Source organism: Cuculus canorus, chromosome 1, assembly GCF_017976375.1.
Source record: "Cuculus canorus isolate bCucCan1 chromosome 1, bCucCan1.pri, whole genome shotgun sequence".
NCBI classification, from domain to species: domain Eukaryota; kingdom Metazoa; phylum Chordata; class Aves; order Cuculiformes; family Cuculidae; genus Cuculus; species Cuculus canorus.
In genome coordinates this window covers 208,373,311-208,400,102 of record NC_071401.1, presented here as the reverse complement: position 1 = coordinate 208,400,102, position 26,792 = coordinate 208,373,311, and the positions used below count along the sequence as shown (strand labels likewise).

The 26,792-nt window shown below is 54.3% G+C and overlaps 1 protein-coding gene across 13 annotated transcripts in view; it reads left to right on the top strand.

Annotated features, from left to right (window-relative positions):
- SHANK3 (SH3 and multiple ankyrin repeat domains 3) overlaps positions 1 to 26,792 on the top strand; it is a 302,562-nt gene that overhangs the window by 119,080 nt on the left and 156,690 nt on the right. For all 13 annotated transcript variants that reach the window (XM_054083072.1, XM_054083024.1, XM_054083035.1 and 10 more), the window contains one exon: positions 19,501 to 19,614. In XM_054083072.1, coding sequence (XP_053939047.1) covers positions 19,501 to 19,614 — 114 coding nt within the window. The remainder of the gene's footprint in view (positions 1 to 19,500; positions 19,615 to 26,792) is intronic.

Genomic DNA, 26,792 nt, shown 5'->3' with positions numbered 1-26,792 from the left:
ATTCAGGCAGCAGACAAAGGGATTTCCTGAACTCCGGGACTCCGACAGGGCTCCTCCTCCTCCTCTCCTTGGGCGAGGAGACAGGCACGGAGCTTGGCAAGGCGGTTGCGTTGCTTCTGGCTTTCTCCTTCCTGGCAACGTGGCTGTGAGGTTGTTGTGCAGGCAGCCCGCCGCGAGCCAGGTGCTGCGCCGTGTTCGGGAGGTGGAGAAGCATCTGCTGCTGCTTCCTTCACGCCGGTGATGCCAAGGAGAACCTGCGTCCTTCCAAATCCACACCGTGAGGAGCATCCACGCGGGAATGCTCCGCGCAATGAGCTTTAGGCTCCACGTGGAGGACAGGGAGATGATTTGGGATGGCTTCAGCACGGGGAAGTCCTGCATGACCAATCTTGGCTTTCTGTGGTGGGGTGACCACATCAGTAGACACAGGAAAAGGGATGTCATCCAGAGGGACCTGGACAGGCTGGAGATGTGGGGCTGGAGAACCTCAGGAGGTCCTACCCCTGGGTTGGGGCAATCCGTGGTTTCACTCCACGCTGAGGGATGATGGATGGGAACAGCCCTGAGGAGAAGGACTTGGGGCGCTGGGGAGGAGAAGGTGGAGAGGAGCCCCACCGTGGGGTCCCAGCCCAGAACCCCCCGTGTCCTGGGCTGCACCCAGAGCAGCGTGGCCAGCAGGGAGGGACGGGATTCTGCCCCTCTGCTCCGCTCCGGGGACACCTCCTCGGGAGAATTGTGTCCAGGTCTGGAATCCTCAGCAGAAGGAGGAGATGGAGCTGTTGGAAGGGGTCCAGAGGAGGCTCCAAGGATGCTGCGAGGGCTGCAGAACCTCCCGTCCGAGGACAGCTGAGAGAGTTGGGGTTGGGGAGAAGAGAAGGCTCCCAGGAGACCTCAGAGCAGCTTCCAGCGCCTGAAGGGGCTCCAGGAGAGCCGGAGAGGGGCAGACTGAGACTGGACATGAGGAGGAATTTCTTCACGCTGAGGGTGTGGAGGCCCTGGAACAGGTTGTCCAGAGCAGTGGTGGCTGCCCCATCCCTGGAGGTGTTCAAGGCCAGGTTGGATGGTTCTTGGAGCCCCTGATCCAGTGGGAGGTGTCCCTGCCCATGGTAGGGGTGGGATCCTGGCTCCTGGGGTGTTTGGGGTGACTGGAGTCCCCCAGGTTTCATTGAATCGCAGAATAGTTCGGGTTGGGAGGGACCTCAAAGCCAGTTCCATCTCCCTGCCATGGGCAGGGACACCTCCCCCTGGATCATGGGGCTCCAAGAACCATCCAACCTATTTTCCAGAGCTGTTGCTTGTGTCTGTAGGACATTGGGTGTGGAAACAAGTTGAGAGGAACTGCCCTCGAGTTGTCCAACAGGGCTGATGTAGATTGGTTATCAGGAGACGTTTCTTCACAGAAAGAGCAGTGAAGCCATGGCAGAGGCTGCCCAGGGCAGTGGTGGAATCTCCATCCCTGGAAGTGTTGAAAAAACCGTGTGTCCGTGGCACTTTGGGACATGGTTTAGTTGGCACGGTGCGGTTGGGTTGATAGCTTGGACTGGATGATCTTGGAGGTCTTTTCCAATCATAGTGATTCCATGGTTCTAAAAGACCGCGTCCTAAAAGCTCTTGTCCTTCAGGATGACGTTGTGCCAGCAGGTCCGCAGGTGCCACGCAGATGGCGTCCACGCGTCCTGCTCAAGATTGTGAGGGATCCAATTTTCTGTGTCGTTTTGTGTTAAAAAGACCCCACGACACCACGTTTGCCAAGTCGCATCTTCTCATCGCTCAAGTCTAGCTGCTCTCTACAAGTGGTTTTGCCCAACAGGAGTCTTCTCGCTGCTGGATGGGCGTGGTGGAAGGTCCGTAGAGCTGTGTTAGGTGCACACAATTCTTTCTGACTTCTTACTTCCATGCCTGCCATCCAACCCTTTTATCTCCTGGTTGCCTGCAGGTGTCAATTGTGTTGGAGAGACGTGATCCCTCCCAAACCTTGACTGGTGAGAGACGCGGCAGCAGGAATACAATGACCTCCAACTCTTTTTGGGTCCAGCTTCTGAAGAGCTTCTTATCTTTGTGTCTCCTTGCCTCCTCCCTGTGTTTCATGTGTTTCTGGGAGCTCTCGTCTTCCCAGACTGTGCCCTCTCCGTGCCCTTTGCTTGGCAGGAGGTGTTTGAGGAGCAGGAGATCCGCAGGGTGCAGGTGAACTGGAGTTGTCGGGTTATCTGGAGATGACTCTGATGGCTCTTAGAAACTTTGATGTGCTGACAAGAGATTTCGGTGACCTTTAGTCCTCCTCCTCTGGGCAACGCCTTTGTAATTCCGACTCTGCCGCTGGGTCCGTCGCTGCCTCCTGAGTCTCTCTGATCTCACTTATGGGGAGTTGTTAGGAAATTGGAAGCTTTGAGGAGGTTTCAGGACAGGGATCGGGGTCTTAGAAGCTTCCGTGATAGCTCTCCATGAGGTGGCAGCTCGTTGAGGGGTCTCTAATGTAGCGCAGAAGGAATTGGGGTGATAGAAATGGAAGTGAAACCTTCGATCTATGAGCGTTGTGGGTTTGGGTTGGTTTGTTTTTTAATCTTGGGGCAATTGAACCACGTTTTCCCACGTGGGGCTGAAGTGGGTTCTCTGCCTCAGGCATCTACTCCGGCCCAAGGGTTGGTGAGTTGTTGGGATACTGAAGAGAGGATCTAGTGGATCCACAGAATTATGGATTGGTTTGGGTTGAAAGGGACCTCAAAGCCCATCCAGTTCCATCCTCCCGCTGGATCAGGGGCTCCAAGAACCATCCAACCTGGCCTGGAACCCCTCCAGGGATGGGGCACCACCACTGCTCTGGGCAACCTGGGCCAGGGGTTCACCACCCTCAGCGTGAAGAAATTGCTCCTCCTCAAAATAGAGTTTTTCTGCTGCTGGGGTGGCAATTTGGCTGTTTTCATGGAATCGTAGAGTCATAGAATCATGGAATCATAGAATCATAGAATGGTTTGGGTTGGAAGGGACCTCAAAGCCCATCCAGTCCCACCCACTGGATCACACCTCCCGCTGGATCAGGGGCTCCAAGAACCATTCCACCCACTGGATCACACCTCCCGCTGGATCAGGGGCTCCAAGAACCATCCAACCTGGCCTTGAACACCTCCAGGGATGGGGCAGCCACAAATTCCCTGGACAACCTGTTCCAGGGCCTCCACACCCTCACCATGAAGAAATTCCTCCTTCTGTCCAGTCTAACTCTGCCCCTCTCCAGTTTATCCCCGTTCCCCCTCATCCCGTCACTCCATCCCTTTGGGAACAGCCCCTCTCCGGCTCTCCTGGAGCCCCTTCAGGCACTGGAAGCTGCTCTGAGGTCTCCTGGGAGCCTTCTCTTCTCCCCAACCCCAACTCTCTCAGCTGTCCTCGGACGGGAGGTTCTGCAGCCCTCGCAGCATCCTTGGAGCCTCCTCTGGACCCCTTCCAACAGCTCCATCTCCTCCTTCTCTTGAGGATTCCAGACCTGGACCCAACCCTTCCGATGAGGACTCACCAGAGATCCTGAAGCTCTGGTTCGGCTGAAAAATCCTCATTACCATTTTGGGACTCTGTTAATTCCCTTCCTTTCGTCTTCCAACCTGCTGATTTGATTGGCACTGTTTTTTTTTTTACTTCCAGTAAATGCTTAATTAAAGGCATAACGAGGGTGTAATAATTGTATTAAAAGCAAGCTGATTATAAAAATCAGCTTAGCAGCTGGAGGCTGCGGCGCTGGAATAGCTCGGAGCGGGAATCAGGGCTCACATGTTGGTGATGAGCAGCATCTCCATCGCCGCTGCGTTGCAGACCCATTGCCCGCAGTTGGTGCTTCTGCGACGACTGGAGGTGAGGAGTAGAGTGTGGAGGACTCTACCAACCATAAAGAGCTTCACGTCCCACCACGGTGATTTCAAGGTCTTGGAGCTCTGCATCCAGGTCTGGAGTCCTCAGCGCGGGAAGGACGTGGAGCTGTTGGAGCGAGTTGGTGAGACATGGAGATGGCCATCAGGGACCCACCTGTGCTGTCCATATGCCCAAGGGCTTCCTACATCCTTAGGAACACTGGATTAGTTGCGGTTCCAGATGGTGGATGAGAAGCTCAACGTGAGCCGGCAACGTGTTCACAGCCCAGAACCCCGCCATGTCCTGGGCTGCATCCGACGCAGCGTGGCCAGCAGGGAGGGACGGGATTCTGCCCCTCTGCTCCGCTCTGGGGACACCCAACCCGGACCCTGTGGCCAATTCTGGAGTCCTCAGCACTGGAAGGACATGGAATTGTTGGAGTGAGTCCAGAGGAGGCCACAGAGATGATCCAAGGACTGGAGCACCTCCCGTACGAGATCAGACTGGGAGAGTTGGGGATGTCCAGCCTGGAGAAGAGAAGGCTCCAGGGTGACCTTAGAGCAGCTTCCAGTATGGAAAGGGGCTCCAGGAAAGCTGAAGAGGGGCTCTTGGTCAGGGAATGTAGGGACAGGATGAGGGGAATGGTTTTGAGCTGCAAGATAGGAGATTGAGACGAGATCTTGTGGTGAAATGTTCTCCTGTGAGGGTGGGGAGGTCCTGGCCCAGGTTGCCCAGAGCAGTGGTGGCTGCCCCATCCCTGGACGTGTTGAAGGCCAGGTTGGATGGTTCTTGGAGTCCCTGATCCGGTGGGAGGTGTCCCTGCCCGTGGCAGGGGGTGGATCTGGATGGGCTTTGAGGTCCCTTCTCACCCAAACCAATCAATTCGATTCCTTATCAGCAGGATGCGCCACAGTCCAAGCCAACAGAAGGAACATGGAAGCTCTGTGCTAAGGCCATGACCTTGCTCCTTGGGCTCAGCAGGGCTTTCCCAGCCAGGATGAGACAATGCCAGGTTAGGGACAACTCGCTGAGAGCTCACCAGGCTCTCCTCCCAGTCTCGCTGTCTTCTCCTCTCAGCACTCCTGTCTGGGCCACCTCTGTGAGCGTCCGCACGCCATCGATGTGTGACCACATCAGGTCCTTCCCGAGCTTGGTCAGTGGCTCAATCCCTTCTCCTGGTGCTCTCATCCCTGAGAAGCTGTGGGCTTCAAATGGTGCAGCTGGATGCTTTGGCCTTCATGGTGTGGTCTTCAAACCAAAAGAACTGGAGGAGAGCAGGAATGACCCAGGGGGACAGGGAGTGTGACAAAGCCTTGTGGAGCTGGTGGCTTCTCTTCTCTTCTCTTCTCTTCTCTTCTCTTCTCTTCTCTTCTCTTCTCTTCTCTTCTCTTCTCTTCTCTTCTCTTCTCTTCTCTTCTCTTCTCTTCTCCTCTCCTCTCTTCTCCTCTCCTCTCTTCTCCTCTCTTCTCCTCTCTTCTCTTCTCTTCTCTTCTCTTCTCTTCTCTTCTCTTCTCTTCTCTTCTCTTCTCTTCTCTTCTCTTCTCTTCTCTTCTCTTCTCTTCTCTTCTCTTCTCTTCTCCTCTCCTCTCTTCTCCTCTCTTCTCCTCTCTTCTCTTCTCTTCTCTTCTCTTCTCTTCTCTTCTCTTCTCTTCTCTTCTCTTCTCTTCTCTTCTCTTCTCTTCTCTTCTCTTCTCTTCTCTTCTCTTCTCTTCTCTTCTCCTCTCCTCTCTTCTCCTCTCTTCTCCTCTCTTCTCCTCTCTTCTCTTCTCTTCTCTTCTCTTCTCTTCTCTTCTCTTCTTCTCTTCTCTTCTCTTCTCTTCTCTTCTCTTCTCTTCTCTTCTCTCTTCTCTTCTCTTCTCTTCTCTTCTCTTCTCTTCTCTTCTCTTCTCTTCTCTCTTCTCTTCTCTTCTCTTCTCTTCTCTTCTCTTCTCTTCTCTTCTCTTCTCTTCTCTTCTCTTCTCTTCTCTTCTCTTCTCTTCTCTTCTCTTCTCTTCTCTTCTCCTCTCCTCTCCTCTCCTCTCCTCTCCTCTTCTCTTCTCTTCTCTTCTCTTCTCCATCTGCTGTGCTGCAGGGCTGCTCGGGGCCAAGGGCAGGGTGTCCTGGTCTTGTCACTGCCCTACGGGCTTCTGCCCTTCCCAGTGGCACTCGGAGGGGATCCCATCTGCTCCTGGAGACTTTTCAGGTCCTCAGGCCTTGAGTTTAATTGCTTTTCCCCACCTGCGTCCGAAGGCGCCCGGAAAGTTGAGATGCAGTTGGTGGCAGATGGAGCAGACAATGGGTGGTCTGAGCTTCCTCTCGGCTGTGCCAGTTCCCTCCTCGTAAGCGTTCCTCAGGTCACGTCCCCATTCATCCACGATGATCTCATCTCCTCCGCTGCTATATCTGAGCTCTGTGCCGCCTTGGAGGACCCGTTTGTGCTTCCGTGGCCTCTGGAGCCCCAAACTTAGCAGAGTGTCGTGAGGCAGCTTCAAAGGTGGATCTCAACCTGTAGTGTTCACTGTGCCCTGACGGGGTCACAGCGTTGTGGAATTGTTGAGGTTGGAAAAGAGCTCCAAGATCGTCCAGAGGGACCTGGAGAGGCTGGAGAAGGGCTTGGAGAACCTCATGAGGTTCAGCCAGGCCAAAGGCAAGGTCCTACCCCTGGGTTGGGGCAATCCATGGTTTCACTCCAAACTGGGGATGATGAGATGGGAACAGCCCTGAGGAGAAGGACTTGGGGCGCTGAGGGAGGAGAAGGTGGAGAGGAGCCCCACCATGCGCTCCCAGCCCAGAACCCCCCCGTGTCCTGGGCTGCATCCAGAGCAGCGTGGCCAGCAGGGAGGGACGGGATTCTGCCCCTCTGCTCCGCTCCGGGGACACCTCCTCGGGAGAATTGTGTCCAGGTCTGGAATCCTCAGCAGAAGGAGGAGATGGAGCTGTTGGAAGGGGTCCAGAGGAGGCTCCAAGGATGCTGCGAGGGCTGAGAACCTCCCGTCCGAGGACAGCTGAGAGAGTTGGGGTTGGGGAGAAGAGAAGGCTCCCAGGAGACCTCAGAGCAGCTTCCAGTGCCTGAAGGGGCTCCAGGAGAGCCGGAGAGGGGCTGTTCCCAAAGGGATGGAGTGACAGGACGAGGGGGAACGGGGATAAACTGGAGAGGGGCAGAGTTAGACTGGATATGAGGAGGAATTTCTTCACGCTGAGGGTGTGGAGACCCTGGCCCAGGTTGCCCAGAGCAGCGGTGGCTGCCCCATCCCTGGAGGTGTTCCAGGCCAGGTTGGATGGTTCTTGGAGCCCCTGATCCAGCAGGAAATGTCCCTGCCCATGGCAGGAGTGGGACTGGATGGGCTTGGAGATCCCTTCCGACCCAAACTATTCTATGGTTCACGCGTGTTGGGGCTCCCCGGGCAACGTACGTGCCCTCGGTCCGTGTGTTCGTTGTTGAGGTTGAGTTGGGAGTTACGAGGGCTTAGAGCCAAGGAGTCAACACCGTGGGTTTGGCTTTCTTCCAGTTTCGAGGATGTCTCAGTGTGGATTCAAGCGAATTAAGTGGAAAGGAGGAGAAACCTTTCCTGTCGTGGGAGAACAACAATAGGAAGAATCTCAGAGCCTGATGAGCACTGGAAAGAAGTGAAGGTCACAGCACGGCGCCGCTGCTCAGATGAGGGACTTGGCCAAAAACTGGGTCAGCGGCTGATGATTTTTCAGAGCTCGGAGACGGTAATTGACAGCTGACATTGAGCAAAGTTCTGCTGCGGGCACGGCGGTGGCCGTGTCCCCTTTTCCGGGGCTTTGGTGCGGCCGTGGCTTTGGAGTTAAAAATGTGAAGGTGAAGAGTGTGGTTGAGAGGCCGTAACATCTCCGTGTGGTTGAGGGACCAGGTCATCTCTGTGTGGTTGAGGGACCCGGTCATCTCCGTGTGGTTGAGGGACCAGGTCATCTCTGTGTGGTTGAGGGACCCAGTCATCTCTGTATGGTTGAGGGACCCGGTCATCTCCGTGTGGTTGAGGGACCAGGTCATCTCTGTATGGTTGAGGGACCAGGTCATCTCCGTGTGGTTGAGGGACCAGGTCATCTCTGTATGGTTGAGGGACCAGGTCATCTCCGTGTGGTTGAGGGACCAGGTCATCTCTGTATGGTTGAGGGACCAGGTCATCTCCATGTGGTTGAGGTTCCAGGTCATCTCTGTATGGTTGAGGGACCAGGTCATCTCCATGTGGTTGAGGTTCCAGGTCATCTCCGTGTGGTTGAGGGACCAGGTCATCTCTGTATGGTTGAGGGACCAGGTCATCTCCGTGTGGTTGAGGGACCAGGTCATCTCCGTGTGGTTGAGGGACCAGGTCATCTCTTTATGGTTGAGGGACCAGGTCATCTCCATGTGGTTAAGGGACCAGGTCATCTCCGTATGGTTGAGGGACCATGTCATCTCCGTGTGGTTGAGGGACCAGGTCATCTCTGTATGGTTGAGGGACCAGGTCATCTCCGTGTGGTTGAGGGACCCGGTCATCTCTGTGTGGTTGAGGGACCAGGTCATCTCTGTATGGTTGAGGGACCAGGTCATCTCCTTGTGGTTGAGGGACCAGGTCATCTCCGTGTGGTTGAGGGACCAGGTCATCTCTGTATGGTTGAGGGACCAGGTCATCTCTGTATGGTTGACAGGCCACGTCACCTCCATGTGGTTGAGAGGCCGTGTTGCCTCCTCCATGTGGTGGATAGAACGTCTCCTCTGTATGGTTGAGAAGCTGCGTCATCTCCGTTTGATGTTGAGGCCATGTTGAGGGTCCGTATCACCTCCTTGTGGTTGAGAGGCCGTGTCACCGCAGTGTGGTTGAGGGACCAGGTCACCTCTGTGTGGTGGAGGGTCCATGTGAACTCCATGTGACTGAGAGACCGTGTCATCTCCATGTGTTTGAGGGGTGGTATCACCTCCATGGGGCTGAGGGGCCGTGTTATCTCTGTGGTTGAGGGTCCATGTGTCACCTCCATGTAGCTGAGAGGCCAGGTCATCTCCATGCGTTGGAGGAGCTGTGTCACATCTGTGTGCTTGAGAGGCTGTGTCATCTCCGTGTTCTTGAGAGAACATGTCACCTTGGTGGGGTTGAGGAGCCGTATCACCTTGGTGGGGTTGAGGAGCCGTATCACCTGGGTGGGGTTGAGGAGCTGTATCACCAACGTGTCCCCAAGGGTCCGTGTCATCTCCATCTAGTTGAAGGGACATGTTACCTGGGTGTGACTGAGGTGCCATGTCAACTCCGTGTGACTGAGAGGCTCTGTCACCACCATGTGGTTGAGGGGTGGTATCACCTCCATGTGGCTGAGAGGTCAGGTAGGTCATCTTCATGTGGTGGAAGGTCCATGTCACCTCTATATAGCTGAGAGCACAGGTCCTCTCCATAGGGTGGAGGGGCTGTGTCACATCTGTGTGCTTGAGAGGCTGTGTCATCTCCATGTTCTTGAGAGCTCGTGTCACCAATGTGTCACTGAGGGTCCGTGTCATCTCCATCTGGTTGAAGGGCCGTGTCACCAAGTGTGGTGGAGAGGCCGTGTCAACTCCATGTGACTCAAAGGCCACGTCACCTCCAGCTTAGCCTCTCAGATTCTCCTGTCGTGTGACATCCAGGTCGTGGCTGCCCCATCCCTGGAGGTGTTCCAGGCCAGGTTGGATGGTTCTTGGAGCTCCTCATCCAGTGGGAGGTGTCCCTGCCCATGGCAGGGGTGGAACTGGATGGTCTTTAAGGTCCCTCCCAACCCAAACCATTCTATGATTCCTTCAAATGTAGTCTTTAGTCAAGGCAACTGCTGTCTGGGGTCCATCAGCATCATTTCAGGAGGGAATTTTCCACCAGACCTGAAGGATGCTGTAGGGGATCCTCCAAGGAAGAAGTTTGCAGATAGAGTGGAGCGTGGAGGAGACAGCGTTAAATGGTCTGAAAGATGCATCTGGAGGCGAGTAGAGGCTGCGAATGGGGTGGAGGACGATCCGTCGTAAAGCCGTGGTGAAAGGTGGATTTGTGCCTCCAAGAGGAAGAAGGGAAGGTGTGCATTTGGTGTAAGAGTGGAGAGGGAGACGGTGAGACAACCCTGAGAAGTGGCTGAGAGAAAGCCAAAGTGGTTTCAGCACCTCTGGTGGGCTTTTCCTTCAGGGTCCTGCAGCAGAAGGTTGAAGGTTCCTTGCAGGTAAACCCAACTCAAGAATGTATCTGGCGCTTGGGCTTCTTCTGGCTGTGGAACAAGCAGCAAGGTAGAACAGCACTGGGGTGGACTTGGCTGTCCAAGGTCTGGGATCCGGGGCTATTTCCTTGTCATCGTCCTCCATGAGAAGGATAATGAAGATGATCCAAGGGCTGGAGCGTCACCCCTGTGAGAATAGGATCAGTTGGGGTTGTCCAGCCTGGAGAAGAGAAGGCTCCAGGGAGACCTTAGAGCAGCTTCCAGTGTTGCAAGGAGCTCCAGGAAAGCTGGGGAGGGGCTCTGGATCAGGGAGCGCAGGGATAGGATGAAGGGGATGGTTTTGAGCTACAAGAGGGGAGATTGAGATGAGATGTTGGGGACAAAATGTTCTCCTGTGAGAGTGGAGGGGTTGGAAGGGACCTCGAAGCCCATACGGTTCCAACCCCATTGGAATCGCATCATTGCTGATTGATGAGAAGGTGGAGAGGAGCCCCACCGTGGGGTCCCAGCCCAGAACCCCCCCGTGTCCTGGGCTGCACCCAGAGCAGCGTGGCCAGCAGGGAGGGACGGGATTCTGCCCCTCTGCTCCGCTCCGGGGACACCTCCTCGGGAGAATTGTGTCCAGGTCTGGAATCCTCAGCAGAAGGAGGAGATGGAGCTGTTGGAAGGGGTCCAGAGGAGGCTCCAAGGATGCTGCGAGGGCTGAGAACCTCCCGTCCGAGGACAGCTGAGAGAGTTGGGGTTGGGGAGAAGAGAAGGCTCCCAGGAGACCTCAGAGCAGCTTCCAGTGCCTGAAGGGGCTCCAGGAGAGCCGGAGAGGGGCTTTTTCCAAGGTCTTGGAGTGACAGGACGAGGGGGAGCGGGGATAAACTGGAGAGGGGCAGAGTTAGAGTGGATATGAGGAGGAATTTCTTCACGCTGAGGTTGGGGAGGCCCTGGAACGGGTTGTCCATGGAAGTGGTGGCTGCCCCATCCCTGGAGGTGTTCCAGGCCAGGTTGGATGGTTCTTGGAGCCCCTGATCCAGCAGGAGGTGTCCCTGCCCATGGCAGGGGTGGAACTGGATGGGCTTGGAGATCCCTTCCGACCCAAACTCTTCTATGGTTCATGCGTGTTGGGGCTCCCCAGGCAACGTACGTGCCCTCGGTCCGTGTGCTCGTTGTTGAGGTTGAGTTGGGAGTTAAGAGGGCTTAGATCCAAGGAGTCAACACCGTGGGTTTGGCTTTCTTCCAGTTTCGAGGATGTCTCAGTATGGATTCAAGCGAATTAAGTGGAAAGGAGGAGAAACCTTTCCTGTCGTGGGAGAACAACAATAGGAAGAATGAGGGTGGGGAGGCCCTGGCCCAGGTTGCCCAGAGCAGTGGTGGCTGCCCCATCCCTGGAGGGGTTCCAGGCCAGGTTGGATGGTTCTTGGAGCCCCTGATCCAGTGGGAGGTATCCCTGCCCATGGCAGGAGTGGGACTGGATGGGCTTTGAGGTCCCTTCCATCCCAACCCATTCCACGATTCCTTCGCTATCGGAATCCGTTCCTCGGCACCTCTTGTTTGTTAGGTTCTCCGAAGCGTATTTAAGCATTTTGAGTGCGTGCCCCACCACGGCTCGATTTGTGCCTCATTACCATGTTTATAGCTATTCAAATTACCGGCGACCTTCAGAGCTGATGGTTGCGCGTTGAGTCGCACAGCTTGCATCAATGATTTGGAAGCCTCAGTAGACCATTTATCTCTCTTCTCCTGTCAGTGCCAGCTTTTTCTTGACCACTGCGGTATCGCCCTCTCGGTGAAAGGCTCCTGCGGGAGAGGAGATGGCGGGGAGTTGGGATCATGAGGAGTTTTGACCTGGTCCTTAAGGAGAAGGGCATTACAGATGGAAAGGAACCCGGCTTATGGTGTGACTTGTCAAGGTGGTGCTGAGAGGTGGTCTCCACGGGTCCAGTCAGGTCCTGCTGAAGTCCAGCTGCATCCAAGCTGGTTTGATTGCTCTCCTTTCAGTATGCCAGGCACGATTTGCTGTCGGTTTGGAGATCTTGGCATCCGTCCGCTCCTCTCCCTGCCAGCTCATACTTTCTCTACCTCATTTCTGAAGAAGTTATGTGTTTAGACAGCAAGAAAAGCTTGAATGAGCTGACTGAAGCTGAGGGAGATGCCTTTTCCACCTCAGCCTCCATCGGTAAGACCAGGCTTTGGCAATCCCACGTCCCTGAGACCACTGGGATAGTCCATGGCGAGGTTGGGATACCCTCGGTGGAGGAGTATCAAGGTTAGGGAATACTAAAACAAGTAGCACATCAGTCCCATCAGTCCATGGGCCTGAGGAGATGCCCCGAGGGAGCTGGTTGATGGTTTTGCCAAGTCTTTCTCCAGCATTTTTTGGAAGGTCATGGTGGTCAGGAGAGGTTCCTGATGACTGGAAGAAAGCAAAGGTCACTTCTGTTTTCGAGAGTCGTAGAATCATTAAGGTTGGAAAAGACCTCAAAGATCATCCAATGGAACCACCAGCCCAACACCACTTTGTCTACTAAACCATGTCCTGAAGTGCCATGGCCACGTGGTTTTTGAAGCCTTCCAGGGATGGAGACTCCACCGCTGCCCCGGGAGGTCTCTGCCAGAGCTTCACCACTCTTTCAGTAAAGACATTTTGCTGATATCCAATCTAAACCTCCCATGGTTTGAGGCCATTTCCTCTCATCCTGTCACTTGTTCCTTGGGAGAAGAGACCAACACCCACCTCACTACAACCTCCTTTCCGGAGCTGCAAAGAGCGATGAGGTCTCTCCTCAGCCTCCTCTTCTCCAGACTAAACAGACCCAGGTCCCTCAGCCGCTCCTCGTAACCCTTCCTCTCCAGACCCCTCACAGCTTCATTGCTCTTCTCTGGACACGCTCCAGAGCCTCAACATCCTTCTTGTGGTGACGGCTCCGGTACTTAACACAGTACTTATGGTGCGGTCTCACCAGTGCTGAGTACAGAGGGGAATAACCTCCCTGGCCCTGCTGGTGACCCCATTTCTGATCCAAGCCAAGATGCCATTGGCCTTCTTGGCCACCTGGGCCACTGCTGGCTCACTCTCAGTCATTGTCAACCAACACCCCGACGTCCTTCTCCTCCAGGCTGCTTTCCAGCCACACTTCTCCTGATCGGGAGCACTGCACAGGGTTGTTGTGCCCCAAATGCAGGACACAGCATTTGGCCTTGTTAAACCTCGTGCCATTGGTCTCAGCCCATCTTTCCAGCCTGTTCCGATCCCTTTGGAGCCTCCCTACCCTCCAGCAGATCCACGCTTCCACCCAGCTTAGTGTCATCTGCAAACATAGTCGTAACAACTTGAGTTGATTCTACCAGAAAAAGGGAACATTTTCCGTTGGGAAGCATTAGGAGTGCTTCAAAAGCCTCAATGGGACCGGTGGGAAATAAGGTAAAGGCTTTGGGGCTGTTCCAGATGGTGAGAACATCATAACCTTTGAAGAACTGAAGCATTTGCATCTCGAGGAAAGATCAAGGAAGAGACTGGAAGGAATCTCCTGTTTGGTTTGCCGGTTTGTTTGTTTTTTTCCCTTGCTTCCTAGAGGATTATTTCCAAGATAGAAGAAGTCGTGATGTTCCTCTTCTTCGGGGAATTTGCTGGTGTGGAGCTGTGTTTGGTGTATTAATAACTCTGGCGTTGGGATGTAGCTGTGAGCGACACCCGGACGCTGCGGTGGGAGGCGCAGGGACAACCTGATGGTCTGCGAAGGGTTCAGAGGGAGCTGAACCGGAGTGGTGGCACCACGCGGTGGAGTCTGGATGTGTCTGTGCCTTCTGCCCATCAGGACTTCAAACGCCGTCGTCATCGCAGTGGTTTTATTGTTAATTCATTAAAAACCAAAAGAGTTGGCCGCTCCGTTACCAGAATCATAGAATCATGGAATCATCAAGGGTGGAAAAGACCTCCAAGCTCATCCAGTCCAACCATCATCTCAACCCCACCGTGTCCTGAGGTGCCATGACCACATGGTTTTTGAGCCCCTCCGGGGGTGGAGACTCCACCACGGCCCTGGGCAGCCTCTGCCAGGGCTTCACCACTCCCTAAAGATCTTGTTCCCAATATCCAACCTTAAACCTCCTCTGGAGCAACTTGAGGCTATCTCCTCTCCTCTGGTTACTTGGGAAAAAAAGACCAGCATCCATCTGGCTCCAACCTCCTTTCCAGGAGCTGCAGAGAGTGATGAGGTCTCTCCCCTCAGCCTCCTCTTCTCCAGGCTGAACAACTCCAGGTCCCTCAACCGCTCCCAGAACCCCTGGGCTCCAGACCCTTCCCCACCTCCATTCCCTTCTCTGGACATTCTCCAGCCCCTCAAGGTCTTTCTTGGAGTGAAGGACCCAGAACTGAGCCCAGGATTCAAGGTGTGGCCTCCCCAGGCTGACAATCCCTTCCCTGGTCCTGCTGGCCACCCGATGTGGCCAGCATCCCTGGAGGGGTTCCAGGCCAGGTTGGATGGTTCTTGGAGCCCCTGATCCGGTGGGAGGTGTCCCTGCCCATGGCAGGGGGTGGGACTGGATGGGCTTGGAGATCCCTTCCAAGCCAAACTATTCTATGATTCATGGGGCAGGTCTGGAATCCTCAACATAAGAAGGAGATGGAGCAGTTGGAAGGGGTCCAGAGGAGGCTCCAAGGATGCTGCGAGGGCTGCAGAACCTCCCGTCCGAGGACAGCTGAGAGAGTTGGGGGTTGGGGTGAGAGAAGGCTCTGAGGAAACCTTATAGCGACCTTCCAGTACCTGAAGGGGCTCCAGGAGAGCTGGGGAGGGACTTTTCCCAAGGTCTTGGAGTGACACAAGAAGGGGGAACGGGGATAAACTGGAGAGGGGCAGAGTTAGACTGGACATGAGGAGGAATTTCTTCACCATGAGGGTGGGGAGGCCCTGGAACAGGTTGTCCAGAGCAGTGGTGGCTGCCCCATCCCTGGAGGTGTTCCAGGCCAGGTTGGATGGTTCTTGGAGCCCCTGATCCAGTGGGAGGTGTCCCTGCCCATGGTAGGGGTGGGACTGGTTGGGCTTGGAGGTCCCTTCCAACGCAAACTATCCCATGATTCTATGGATGCCTCGCCGTGCTTCAGCTCTAGGTGGAGGTGTCTTCATGGGGCGGTGGGCTGAGAGGGCGGCTTTTTTTGGAGCAGGAGCTCACTTTTCCAAAGGCGGCACTGGATCCTTGCACAGCCTGGTGGGACAGAACCTTCTCTCTGTCAAAGAGTTTATCTCCAGAGCTTTTCTTACTGAGGATCAAAGGTCCTGTTGTTGGGGGTGGTGTCATACCTGTGGTCTCGTTTGCTTGGTGGTTTCATAGATGATGTGAGGGCTGGAGAACCTCCCATACATGGACAGGCTGGGAAAGTTGGGATTGTCCAGCCTGGAGAAGAAGGCTCTGAGGAGACCTTAGAGCAGCTTCCAGTATGGAAAGGGGCTCCAGGAAAGTTGGGAAGGAGCTCTTGATTAGGGAGGGCATGGACAGGACGAGGGGAATGGTTTTGAGCTGCAAGAGGGGTGATTAGGATGAGACCTTAGGGAGAAATGTTCTCCTGTGAGGGTGGGGAGGCCCTGGAATAGGTTGTCCAGAGCAGTGGTGGCTGCCCCATCCCTGGAGGGGTTCCAGGCCAGGTTGGATGGTTCTTGGAGCCCCTGATCCAGCAGGAGGTGTCCCTGCGCGTGGCAGGGGTGGGACTGGATGGGCTTGGAGATCCCTTCCAAGCCAAACTCTTCTATGATGGCTTGCTGGTTGCCTCATCGCTGTCATTCTGTCGCCAAAGGGCCTTTTTAGTAATCGGCCACCAGAGGTTCCTCATCTTTCATGAGAGTTTGTGTGATGGTTGGAAGGAGCCTCCAGCAGCCTCCGAGGTCACGGCTTCTGCGCCGGGTCAGGTCCCAAGGCTGGTCTTCAAACCCACGGTCTGTGGGAGAAGAAGCTCTGTCTCGAACTGTCAAATCCACTTGAGGACACGACGAGCTTGAAACGACGTTTCTGCTCTCAGAGCTGTGGTGTCATTGTGATGATTATAAAGTTGAAGAAACAGCCACAGGAAAAATAAGGGCATAAAATAAGATGGTGTTGGTTTAAAATAGACCTGAGGTCAACCTTCTCCTTCACCTGTTGTCCAGGGGTTCGTTGAGGAACTTAAGGATCCCATTTGATGTCTCCTCTCTGTGCTGAGAGGTGCTTCCAAAGCAAGACCTAAGAACCCCCATGTCAAGGGATCTCCTGACCTGGTGATGGGCTTGCTTTTAAGAACTTGTTCTCCGGAGAGCGCTGAGGGAATGCTTTTGAGACCCCGGAATGGTGACTCCGCTGTTTATTTCTCATCTGGTGGTCATAAGCTATGATCTATCTTCACCACTCCCTGTCCCACACGTTGGCTTCCATTTCCACGTGCAATTAAATCATAGAATCACGGGATGGTTTGGGTTGAAAGGAGACCTCCAAGGGTCGATTTGGGTTGTATGGAGACCTCCAAGCCCATCCGGTTCCACCCCCTGCCATGGGCAGGGACACCTCCCACTGGATCAGGGGCTCCAAGAACCATCCAACCTGGCCTGGAACCCCTCCAGGGATGGGGCAGTCACCACTGCTCTGGACAACCTGTTCCAAGGTCTCCCCACCCTCACAGGAGAACATTTCTTCCTAAGATCTCATCTCAATTTCCCCTCTTTTTGCTTCAAACTCTTCCCCCTCGTCCTGTCCCTTCCAAGACCAAGAAGACTCCTTGACCAAGAGCCCCTCCGGAGCTTTCCTGGAGCCCCTTTCCACACTGGAAGCCACTCTGATGTCCTAAACCAATCCGGATCGTTCTGGTAGAGCCTGTTAGCATACGGTGTGGGGGATCCAGTTGCAGGGAAGGAGGAGACTCCAGCTGACATCAAACGTACATTTGCTGGCAACGGTTCTCATAGCAGAAACCTCCAACTGTTTTGTAACCTCAGGCTGCGCCGGCAAACGGGCTTTGGACCCCGGCTCGTTCCTCAGGTGTCAGTAGAGGTGATGGGTTTGTCTGTCGCTCTTCAGTAGTTTGTGTCCGGGGCTACCTGGAAGCCACCCTTCAACTGGTGGTTGGCGCGGAGTTGAAGCCGATGGCCCTTTGGTTTAATGAGGACCCTCCTGGTGTGCTTCCCTGTTAAAATCTCCTTGGCTCCGAATTCCTTTCATCTTCAGAGCACGTTGCAAGTCTTCCTTTCTGGTTTTCTTAAGCTTTGAGCGAGCGGAATCAAAGATTAATGGATTGGGAGCGTTTTGCTGAAGTACCTTTGTGTTTGCCTTGTCGTTCAGAGCGAAGCAGGTCTTGATTTGGTGAACTTTGCAGCGCTACAGACTGGGGGAGGAGTGGCTGGAGAGCTGCATGGAGGAGAAGGACCTGGGGGTGCTGGTTGACAGCCGACTGAAGATGAGCCAGCAGTGGCCCAGGTGGCCAAGAAGGCCAACGGCATCTTGGCTTGGATCAGAAATGGGGTCACCAGCAGGTCCAGGGAGGTTATTCCCCTCTGTACTCAGCACTGGTGAGACCGCACCATAAGTACTGTGTTAAGTTCTGGAGCCCTCACCACAAGAAGGATGTTGAGGCTCTGGAGGTGTCCAGAGAAGAGCAACGAAGCTGGTGAGGGGCTGGAGAAGAAGGGTTACGAGGAGCGGCTGAGGGCCATGGGGTTGTTTAACCTGGAGAAGAGGAGGCTGAGGGGAGACCTTCTTACTCTCTACAACTGCCTGAAAGGAGGTTGTGGAGAGGAGGGAGCTGGGCTCTTCTCCCAAGGGACAGGGGACAGGACAAGAGGGAATGGCCTCAAGCTCCATCAGGGGAGGTTCAGGTTGGATATCAGAAAAAAATTCTTCCCATAAAGAGTCATCGGCACTGGAACAGCTGCCCAGGGAGGGGGTCGAGTCACCTTCCCTGGAGGTGTTTAAGGAACGGGTGGATGAAGTGCTGAGGGACATGGTTTAGGGAGTGTTAGGAATGGTTGGACTCGATGATCCAATGGGTCCTTTCCAACCTGGTGATTCTGTGATTCTGTGATTCCATGATTCTGTGAGCCAGTCAAGACACCCCAACTCTCAGAGGGACTTGTCACCTTGGCCAGTTTCTTTCCTTCTCTGCATCTCGTTTTCCTTACGGGTTGTGATTTCTCTGTTGCTCTGAGGATGCCAGAGGTTACAGGAGGGAGAATGGTTACCAGGAAATGTGAGACCCCCACCTGGAGCTCCGTGTCCAGTTCTGGAATCCTCAACAGAAGGAGGAGATGGAGCTGTTGGAACAGGTCCAGAAGAGGCCACGGAGATGATCAGGGGGATGGAGAACCTCTGCTGTGAGGACAGGCTGAGAGAGTTGGGATTGTTGAGCCTGGAGAAGAGAAGGCTCCGAGGAGACCTTAGAGAGACCTTCCAGTACCTGAAGGGGCTCCAGGAGAGCTGGGGAGGGACTTTTTCCAAGGTCTTGGACTGACAGGACGAGAGGGAATGGGGATAAACTGGAGAGGGGCAGAGTTAGACTGGACATGAGGAGGAATTTCTTCACGCTGAGGGTGGTGAACCCCTGGCCCAGGTTGTCCAGAGCAGTGGTGGCTGCTCCATCCCTGGAGGGGTTCCAGGCCAGGTTGGATGGTTCTTGGAGGCCCTGATCCAGCGGGAGGTGTCCCTGCCCATGGCAGGGGGTGGAACTGGATGATCTTTAAGGTCCCTTCCAACCCAACCCATTCCGTGATCCTATGAAATGGTTTTACTAAAGCCCATGTCATTTCTGGGTCCTTCTCACCAAGACAAATGCTACCAATTCATCATTTCATTTTCGTGGCATGAAGGCCGTTGTGCACCTTCTGCCTCTTCTGGGCATGGGTGAAAGAAGCTTTTGAAGCCTTCTTGAGGTGCTTTCTTCCTCCAGACCATGCAGGACCTCAGACAAATATTCTGTGCTCTGCCCTTCGGTGTTTCCATTGCATTAACCCTCTACGATGTTCTTGGCGCCGGTGAGGATACACCTCAAATCCTGGGTTCAGTTTTGAGCCCCTCAGTACAGAAGGACCTTGGGGTTCTGCAGAAGGGGAACAAGAACTGGGGAAGGGTTTGGAGAACAAGTCTTATGAGGAGCAGCTGAGGGACCTGGAGTTGTTTAGCCTGGAGGAGGCTGAGGGGAGATCTCATATCTCTCTACAGCAACCTGAAAGGAGGTTGTTTGTCCCTTCTCCCGAGGAACAACTGATAAGACAAGAGGAAACGGCCTCAAGTTGGGCCAGGGGAGGTTTAGATGGGATATTGGGAAAGAATCCTTCATGGAAAGGGTTGTCAAACAGTGGAAGAGGCTGCCCAGGACAGTGGTGGAGTCACCATGCCTGGAGAGGTTCAAAACCCACGTGGCACTTTGCGACATGGCTTAGCAGGCGCGATGGTGTTGGGCTGATGGTTGGACTGGATGAACTTGGAGGTCTTTTCCAAACAGAATTGTTCCACCGTTCTATGATTTTCTGAGCCCTGCTCCTTCTCACCCCACCTGTTTCTTTCTCCCCACAGTGCTGAGTATTGGAGAAGGTGGCTTTTGGGAAGGAACCGTGAAAGGACGGACTGGTTGGTTCCCGGCAGAATGTGTTGAGGAGGTGCAAATGCGACAGTATGATCCACGGCAAGGTAAGCTGTGCTCTTCACTCTCGGCGTCCCTCAGCAGATCCACCAGACAGCCCATTCCTTGCGGTTGACGATGGACGCGTCTGTAGACGTAGATGTCAGAGCGTTGTAGAAACGCTGATCCAGTAGTAGACACGCGCGGTAGCGTGAAGGGAGTGGTCGTCGGTCCCTTTTGTGGAGGTCTCTGCAGTGGTAGGATCTTCTGGAGGGAGCAACCAATGATGGAGTAGGAGAACGTGGTTGTTGAGCTGAACCTCCAGCCCTGCATTACGTTTCAGGAGATGTCTAAAGAAAACCGTTGTTTCCATGTAGTGGTTGTGGTCGAAAAGAAGGTATCAAATAGGGTTGTGACTCAACCCTGGCACCCTGACCTGCCACCACCTAGCAGGAATCCACTGTTCCTGGAGGATGGTGGTGGTGGAGGAGCTGTGGATTACATCTGCCAAACGGGATGGTGTTCTTGGAGGTGACCGTGGCTTCATGGTGTGGTGGATCTCCACAGTTCCCCCCTTCCGTGGGCAGTGTTCCTCTCTGGCAGGAGGAAATCGATCTGGCAAGGTTGACTTTGTCCCACTGTAAAGGAACTGAAGAGAACATCTTAATGTTCTTCCCAAAGTGTTACTTAGGAGAGGAGAGAGGAGGCCCTCGTTTGACCGATTCAGTGAAGTTCGCTTTGCGTCTTAAACCTTGACCGTGAAGTTGGAAACAAAGGTGTAGAAGAGCTTGAGGAAGAGCAGCTGGAAAGCTGCACGGTGGAAAAGGACCTGGGGATGTTGGTTGACAGCAGCTGAAAAGGAGGCAGCTGTGGCCGCGGTGGCCAAGAAGGCCAATGGCATCTTGGCCTGGCTCAGCCGTGGGGTGGCAGCAGGAGCAGCGCAGGGATTGTCCCCCTGGGGAGGACACAGCTCCACTCTGGGGTTGAGTTTTGGGTCTTTCACTCCAAGAAAGACCCTGAGGGGCTGCAGCGTCCGGAGAAGGGCCCGGAGCTGGAGAAGGGTCTGGAGAACGAGGGTTCTGAGAGGCGGCTGAGGGCCCTGGGGATGGAGAAGAGGGGCTGAGGGGGGACCTCATCATCTCCAACCACCTGGAAGGAGGTTCTGGAGAGGTGGGCGCTGGGCTCCTCTCCCATGTAAGAAGTGATGGGAGGAGCCAGCCCTATCACCCATGGAAAAGGTGGAATATCAGAATCATAGAATCATGGAATGATTTGGGTTGGAAGGAACCTCCAAGCCCATCCGGTCCCACCCCCTGCCATGGGCAGGGACACCTCCTGCTGGATCAGGGGTTCCAAGAACCATCCAACCTGGCCTGGAACCCCTCCAGGGATGGGGCAGCCACCACTGCTCTGGGAAACCCGTTCCAGGGCCTCCACACCCTCATGGTGAAGAAATTCCTCCTCGTGTCCAGTCTAACTCTGCCCCTCTCCAGTTTATCCCCGTTCCCCCTCGTCCTGTCACTCCATCTCTTTGGGAACAGCCCCTCTCCGGCTCTCCTGGAGCCCCTTCAGGCTCTGGAAGCTGCTCTGAGGTCTCCTGGGAGCCTTCTCTTCTCCCCAACCCCAACTCTCTCAGCTGTCCTCGGACGGGAGGTTCTGCAGCCCTCGCAGCATCCTTGGAGCCTCCTCTGGACCCCTTCCAACAGCTCCATCTCCTCCTTCTGCTGAGGATTCCAGACCTGGACACAATTCTCCCGAGGAGGTGTCCCCGGAGCGGAGCAGAGGGGCAGAATCCCGTCCCTCCCTGCTGGCCACGCTGCTCTGGATGCAGCCCAGGACACGGTTTGTCTTTTGGGCTGCGAGTGCACGTTGCCGGCTCGTGTTGAGCTTCTCGTCAATCACCAATGAGATAAGGAAGAACTCCTTCACCATGAGAGTGGTGAGGCCCTGGCCCAGGTTGCCCAGGGAAGGTGTGGCTGCCCCATCCCTGGAGATGTTCCAGGCCAGGTTGGATGGTTCTTGGAGCCCCTGATCCAGCGGGAGGTGTCCCTGCCCATGGCAGAGGGGTTGGATCTGGATGATCTTTAACGTCCTTTCTAACCCAAACCATTCTATGATTCTATGACGTGTTGTGAAATTGGAGTAACAATCTTTGGGTACTTCAGATTACTTACTGATCAGCTGGTGGGAGCATCTTGGATCTTGGTGGGAGCATCCCAGTCCCTCCCAGTGGCTGTGTAGATGCTGGAAAAGCAGGTGGTAGAACAACGGGAGTAAAAAATTGCGACGGGCGTCGCTGTTTCCAAATCATCCGCTCCTGTGGAGTCTAAGACAGAAGTATCTTCCAGCCTCGTACTTCAGAGGCACCTGAGAACGTCACCACTGAGGAAGACGAAGTGGTGGTGTGTGTGCTTGACCTCAGTGGTCCAATCCTGACCACGTCACCCAGGGTGCAGCCTGAGCCCTCCATCCTTCCATGAGTGGAGCTGCTTCCATCCCATCTGCCTGGGCTCGGAGCGGGAGGTTGTAGAAGTCGTTGGCTGTTTCTTTTGGGTAGAGGGCACTGTTGTTCTTCACTCGTCTGTGATGACAACCTCAGGTGATGCAGATGCGGAGGTTGCGGAGGAGGATTGTGGAGCATTTGGGTACCTTCGTGAAATACAGCTCTCGTATTCCCTGCAGTCAATTGATCGTTTCTCTCCTGGAGGTCTGCACCAGCCTTTCGGGAGGTCAACCTATGCTGTCCTATCACCCATTTCATAACTCTTATCTCTGTGTGTCCTGGAGGTGAAGGGATGAATTACCCATCCCACCTTCTCCTTTGTTTCCTTAAGATCATAGAATCATGGAACCATGGAATCATAGAATAGTTTGGGTTGGAAGGGATCTCAAAGATCATCCAGTTCCAACCCTGCCGTGGGTAGAGACATCTCCCACTGGATCAGGGGCTCCAAGAACCATCCAACCTGGCCTGGAATACCTCCAGGGATGGGGCAGCCACAGCTTCCCTGGAAAACCCATTCCAGTGCCTCCCCACCCTCATGGTGAAGAAATTCTTCCTTATGTCCACTCTAAATCTTCTCCTCTCCAGTTTATCCTCAATGCTCCTCGTCCTGTCACTCCATCCCTTTGGGAACAGCCCAACTCCAGCTTTCTTGTAGTCCCTTCAGGTACTGGAAAGTCACTTTAAGGTCTCCTGGGAGCCTTCTCTTCTCCCCAACCCCAACTCTCTCAGCCTGTCCTCAGTCGGGAGGTTCTCCAGCCCTCGCAGCATCCTTGGAGTGTCCTCTGGAGCTGAGCGGAGCTGCTTCTGGGAGAGGAGACGCCGGCTGTGGGCTCTAAATGGAATCATTCAGACTCCCACATCTCCTGTCCCACCAAAGCTCCGCTCTGCCCCGTGGTGGGCTCAGCCGTAGGTGTATTTTCTTCCAAAAGTCAGTTCTTTGTGTTGTCCTCTGCATGCTTGACCCCAGCGTGGTTGTCTCCAGCTCCGCACATTTTCTGCTGCTCTGGGAATGCTGGGCCAGCTGCCGGAGGCTCTTCGGATCGGGTTTGTTTCAAGATGATTTATGTTTTATTCATTCCTGGCGCGGTGTTGGGCCGCAGCTCGGAGAGGGACTTCACGTTTTTGCGGTTTTCAGCAACTCTGTCGTTATGAGTTGCCAGAATCATGGAATCATCGAATAGTTTGGGTTGAAAAGTACGTCCAAGCCCATCCAGTCCCACCGTGGGAAGGGACACCTCCCGCTGGATCAGGGGCTCCAAGAACCATCCAACCTGGCCTGGAACACCTCCAGGGATGGGGCAGTCACAGCTTCCATGGACAACCTGTTCCAGGGCCCCCCCACCCTCATGGTGAAGAAATTCCTCCTCATGTCCAGTCTAACTCTGCCCCTCTCCAGTTTATCCCCATTCCCACTCGTCCTGTCACTCCATCTCTTTGTGAACACCCCTTCTCCAGCTCTCCTGGAGCCCCTTCAGGCTCTGGAAGCTGCTCTGAGGTCTCCTGGGAGCCTTCTCTTCTCCCCAACCCCAACTCTCTCAGCTGTCCTCGGACGGGAGGTTCTGCAGCCCTCACAGCATCCTTGGAGCCTCCTCTGGACCCCTTCCAACAGCTCCATCTCCTCCTTCTGTTGAGGATTCCAGACCTGGACGCAGTCATCTAGATGAGGTCTCCCTGTACTGGACAGTGTAGTTGATGAAGGCTTCAGGTTCCACCAGAACTGACTCCAGGTGCCTCGATGGCTCGTGTGGAAATATCTTTGTTGTAGAAATACGGATGAATCCACATGGAATAGCGGTGGAGACCTCCTGCTGGCCAAGAACGTGCTTTTGTTGGTTCAGTGCTGTGCCTGAAGCTGATCTCCTGCTCCTCGCAGGCTGACAGCCGTGCCGTGACATCCCCGAGAGAGGCAACACACAGATGCCGCGCTCTGACTCATCGTTATCTGAGAGCAGGCTTGCATTTTATTTGCATTTTTTCACTTACAGATAAGCTAAAAACTCTAACGACTGTAATTATACCGCAAGTTTAATTCACGAGTTAAGGGCGAGAGGGACTGATAACGATCCTCTCCTCTGCACTCGTGTAACGTGGGTCAAAGCGGCACCAAAGGTATCGCATCTTGTAAGTAAATTGTTGTAGGAGAATGATACAACGAAGCTCCTAAAAGCCTTCGCTCCTCATAGGGAAAAAAATTGTGTTTGAACATCGCAGGATAACGATTGGTGAGGGGAAAGAGTCAATTAGTTCAACCCTCTGCAGAAGATCAGGAATGGCACAAATCGTGAGGAAAATGCATTCGTAGAATCATGGAATGGGTTGGGTTGGAAGGGATCTCAAAGCCCATTCGGTTGCAACCTGAATCGTGGGATGGGTTGGGTTGGAAGGGACCTCAAAGCCCATCCAGTCCCAACCTGAATCATGGAATGGTTTGGGTTGGAAGGGATCTCAAAGCCCATCCAGTTCCAACCTGGATCCTGGAATGGTTTGGGTTGGAAGGGACCTCAAAGCCCATCCAGTTCCAACCTGAATCGTGGGATGGTTTGGGTTGGAAGGGACCTCAAAGCCCATCCAGTCCCAACCTGAATCATGGGATAGTTTGGGTTGGAAGGGACCTCAAAGCCCATCCAGTTCCAACCTGATTCGTGGAATGATTTGGGTTGGAAGGGACCTCAAAGCCCATCCAGTCCCAACCTGAATCGTAGAATGGCTTGGGTTGGAAGGGACCTCAAAGCCCATCCAGTCCCAACCTGAATCATGGAATGGTTTGGGTTGGAAGGGATCTCAAAGCCCATCCAGTCCCAATCTGAATCGTGGGATGGTTTGGGTTGGAAGGGACCTCAAAGCCCATTCGGTTCCAACCTGAATCATGGGATGGTTTGGGTTGGAAGGGACCTCAAAGCCCATCCAGTTCCAACCTGAATCATGGAATGGTTTGGGTTGGAAGGGACCTCAAAGCCCATCCAGTTCCAACCTGAATCGTGGGATGGTTTGGGTTGGAAGGGACCTCAAAGCCCATCCAGTTCCAACCTGAATCGTGGGATGGGTTGGGTTGGAAGGGACCTCAAAGCCCATCCAGTTCCAACCTGAATCGTGGGATGGGTTGGGTTGGAAGGGACCTCAAAGCCCATCCAGTTCCAACCTGAATCATGGAATGGTTTGGGTTGGAAGGGACCTCAAAGCCCATCCGGTTCCAACCCCTGCCATGGGCAGGGACACCTCCCACTGGATCAGGTTGCTCCATCCAACGTGGGTCTGTATTTCATGTACCTCAAGGATTCACGCTTACCCTCACAGATAGGCTTGAAGGACAAATCTCAGCCTTTCAGGGTTTTCATCACTTGGTTGGTGGCCACTGGGGTTCATTTTACGCTGAGCCCTGCCTTGATTTGCATGGAATCATGGAACGGCTTGGGTTGGAAGGGACCTCAAAGCCCATCTGGTTCCAATGGGAGAACATTTCTCCATAAGATCTCATCTCAATCTCCCCTCTTTCAGCTCAAAATCATTCCCCTCGTCCTGTCCCTGCTCTCCCTGATCCAGCGCCCCTCCCCAGCTTTCCTGGAGCCCCTTTCCCTACTGGAACCTGCTCCAAGGTCTCCTCTGGAGCTTTCTCTTCTCCAGTCTGGACATCCTCAACATTCTCAGCCTGTCCTCCTACGGGAGGTTCTGCAGCCCTCGCAGCATCCTTGGAGCCTCCTCTGGACCCGTTCCAACAGCTCCATCTCCTCCTCAGGCTTTTCTCTGCTTTCAGTCAGCAGATCCCACAGGGACACGGACCAGCTTCTTCTGGTGGCCCTGTGGGAAGGAGAAGAGATGTTCTGCAAGGGTTTCCCGTGCGTTGGAAATGAAAGAAGGCTCTTGGAAAGAAGGTTTCTTGGAAATGAAAGAAGGCTCATGGCTGCAGCAGGCAGAGACCCTGCCCAAACACGACCCGTTGCTGTCGTGGTTGAACTCGATCATCTAAGAGGTCTTTTCCAACCCAGTGATTCTACGATTCATGGGAGCGCCGGCCAGTGGTTGCCCCAGCTGGCAGCAGGGATGATGCACCCCATCATCCAACTTCTCTACTGCGTGGAGGAGCTTCAGGCTCCTCTCTTGTCCTTCCCCCACTCCAGCTTCGTTCGGTGTTTCTTCTGAAATAATTCCTTTTCTCTTCATCGCCGGCGCTCGGAAGCTGTCCCAGCCAGATTGGCTGCCTGGCACGGAGCCTGGAAGAGGCTTTAATTGTGGTGGCATCTGCTCATCAGCCTCCTCCGAGTCAGGTGCTGGAGCATGGTCTGGGAAGCGTGGGTGAATTCCACAATGGGCAGAAGCTCCGGGTAGGAGCCGGAGGAAGGCTGCAGCGGAACAAGGTGGGGCTGCAGCACCTCGTCTGCTCCAGGGTTGAGAAGATGCTTCTTAGATGTCCTATGGCACCACAACTCCCCACCGAACCCCTTCCCAGCAATCACAGAATCACAGAATCACAAGGTTGGAAAGGACCCATTGGATCATCGAGTCCAACCATTCCTAACACTCCCTAAACCATGTCCCTCAGCACTTCATCCACCCATTCCTTAAACAATGGAGGGTTCTGCCTATGGTCATAGAATCATCGAATCGTTTGGCTGGAAGAGACCTTTGAGATCATCAAGTCCAGCCATTCCTGTCCACTACTAAATGAGACCCCTGAGCACCTCATCTGCCCATCTTCTAAACACCTCCAGGGATGGAGACTAAGCCACTGCCCTGGACAGCTTC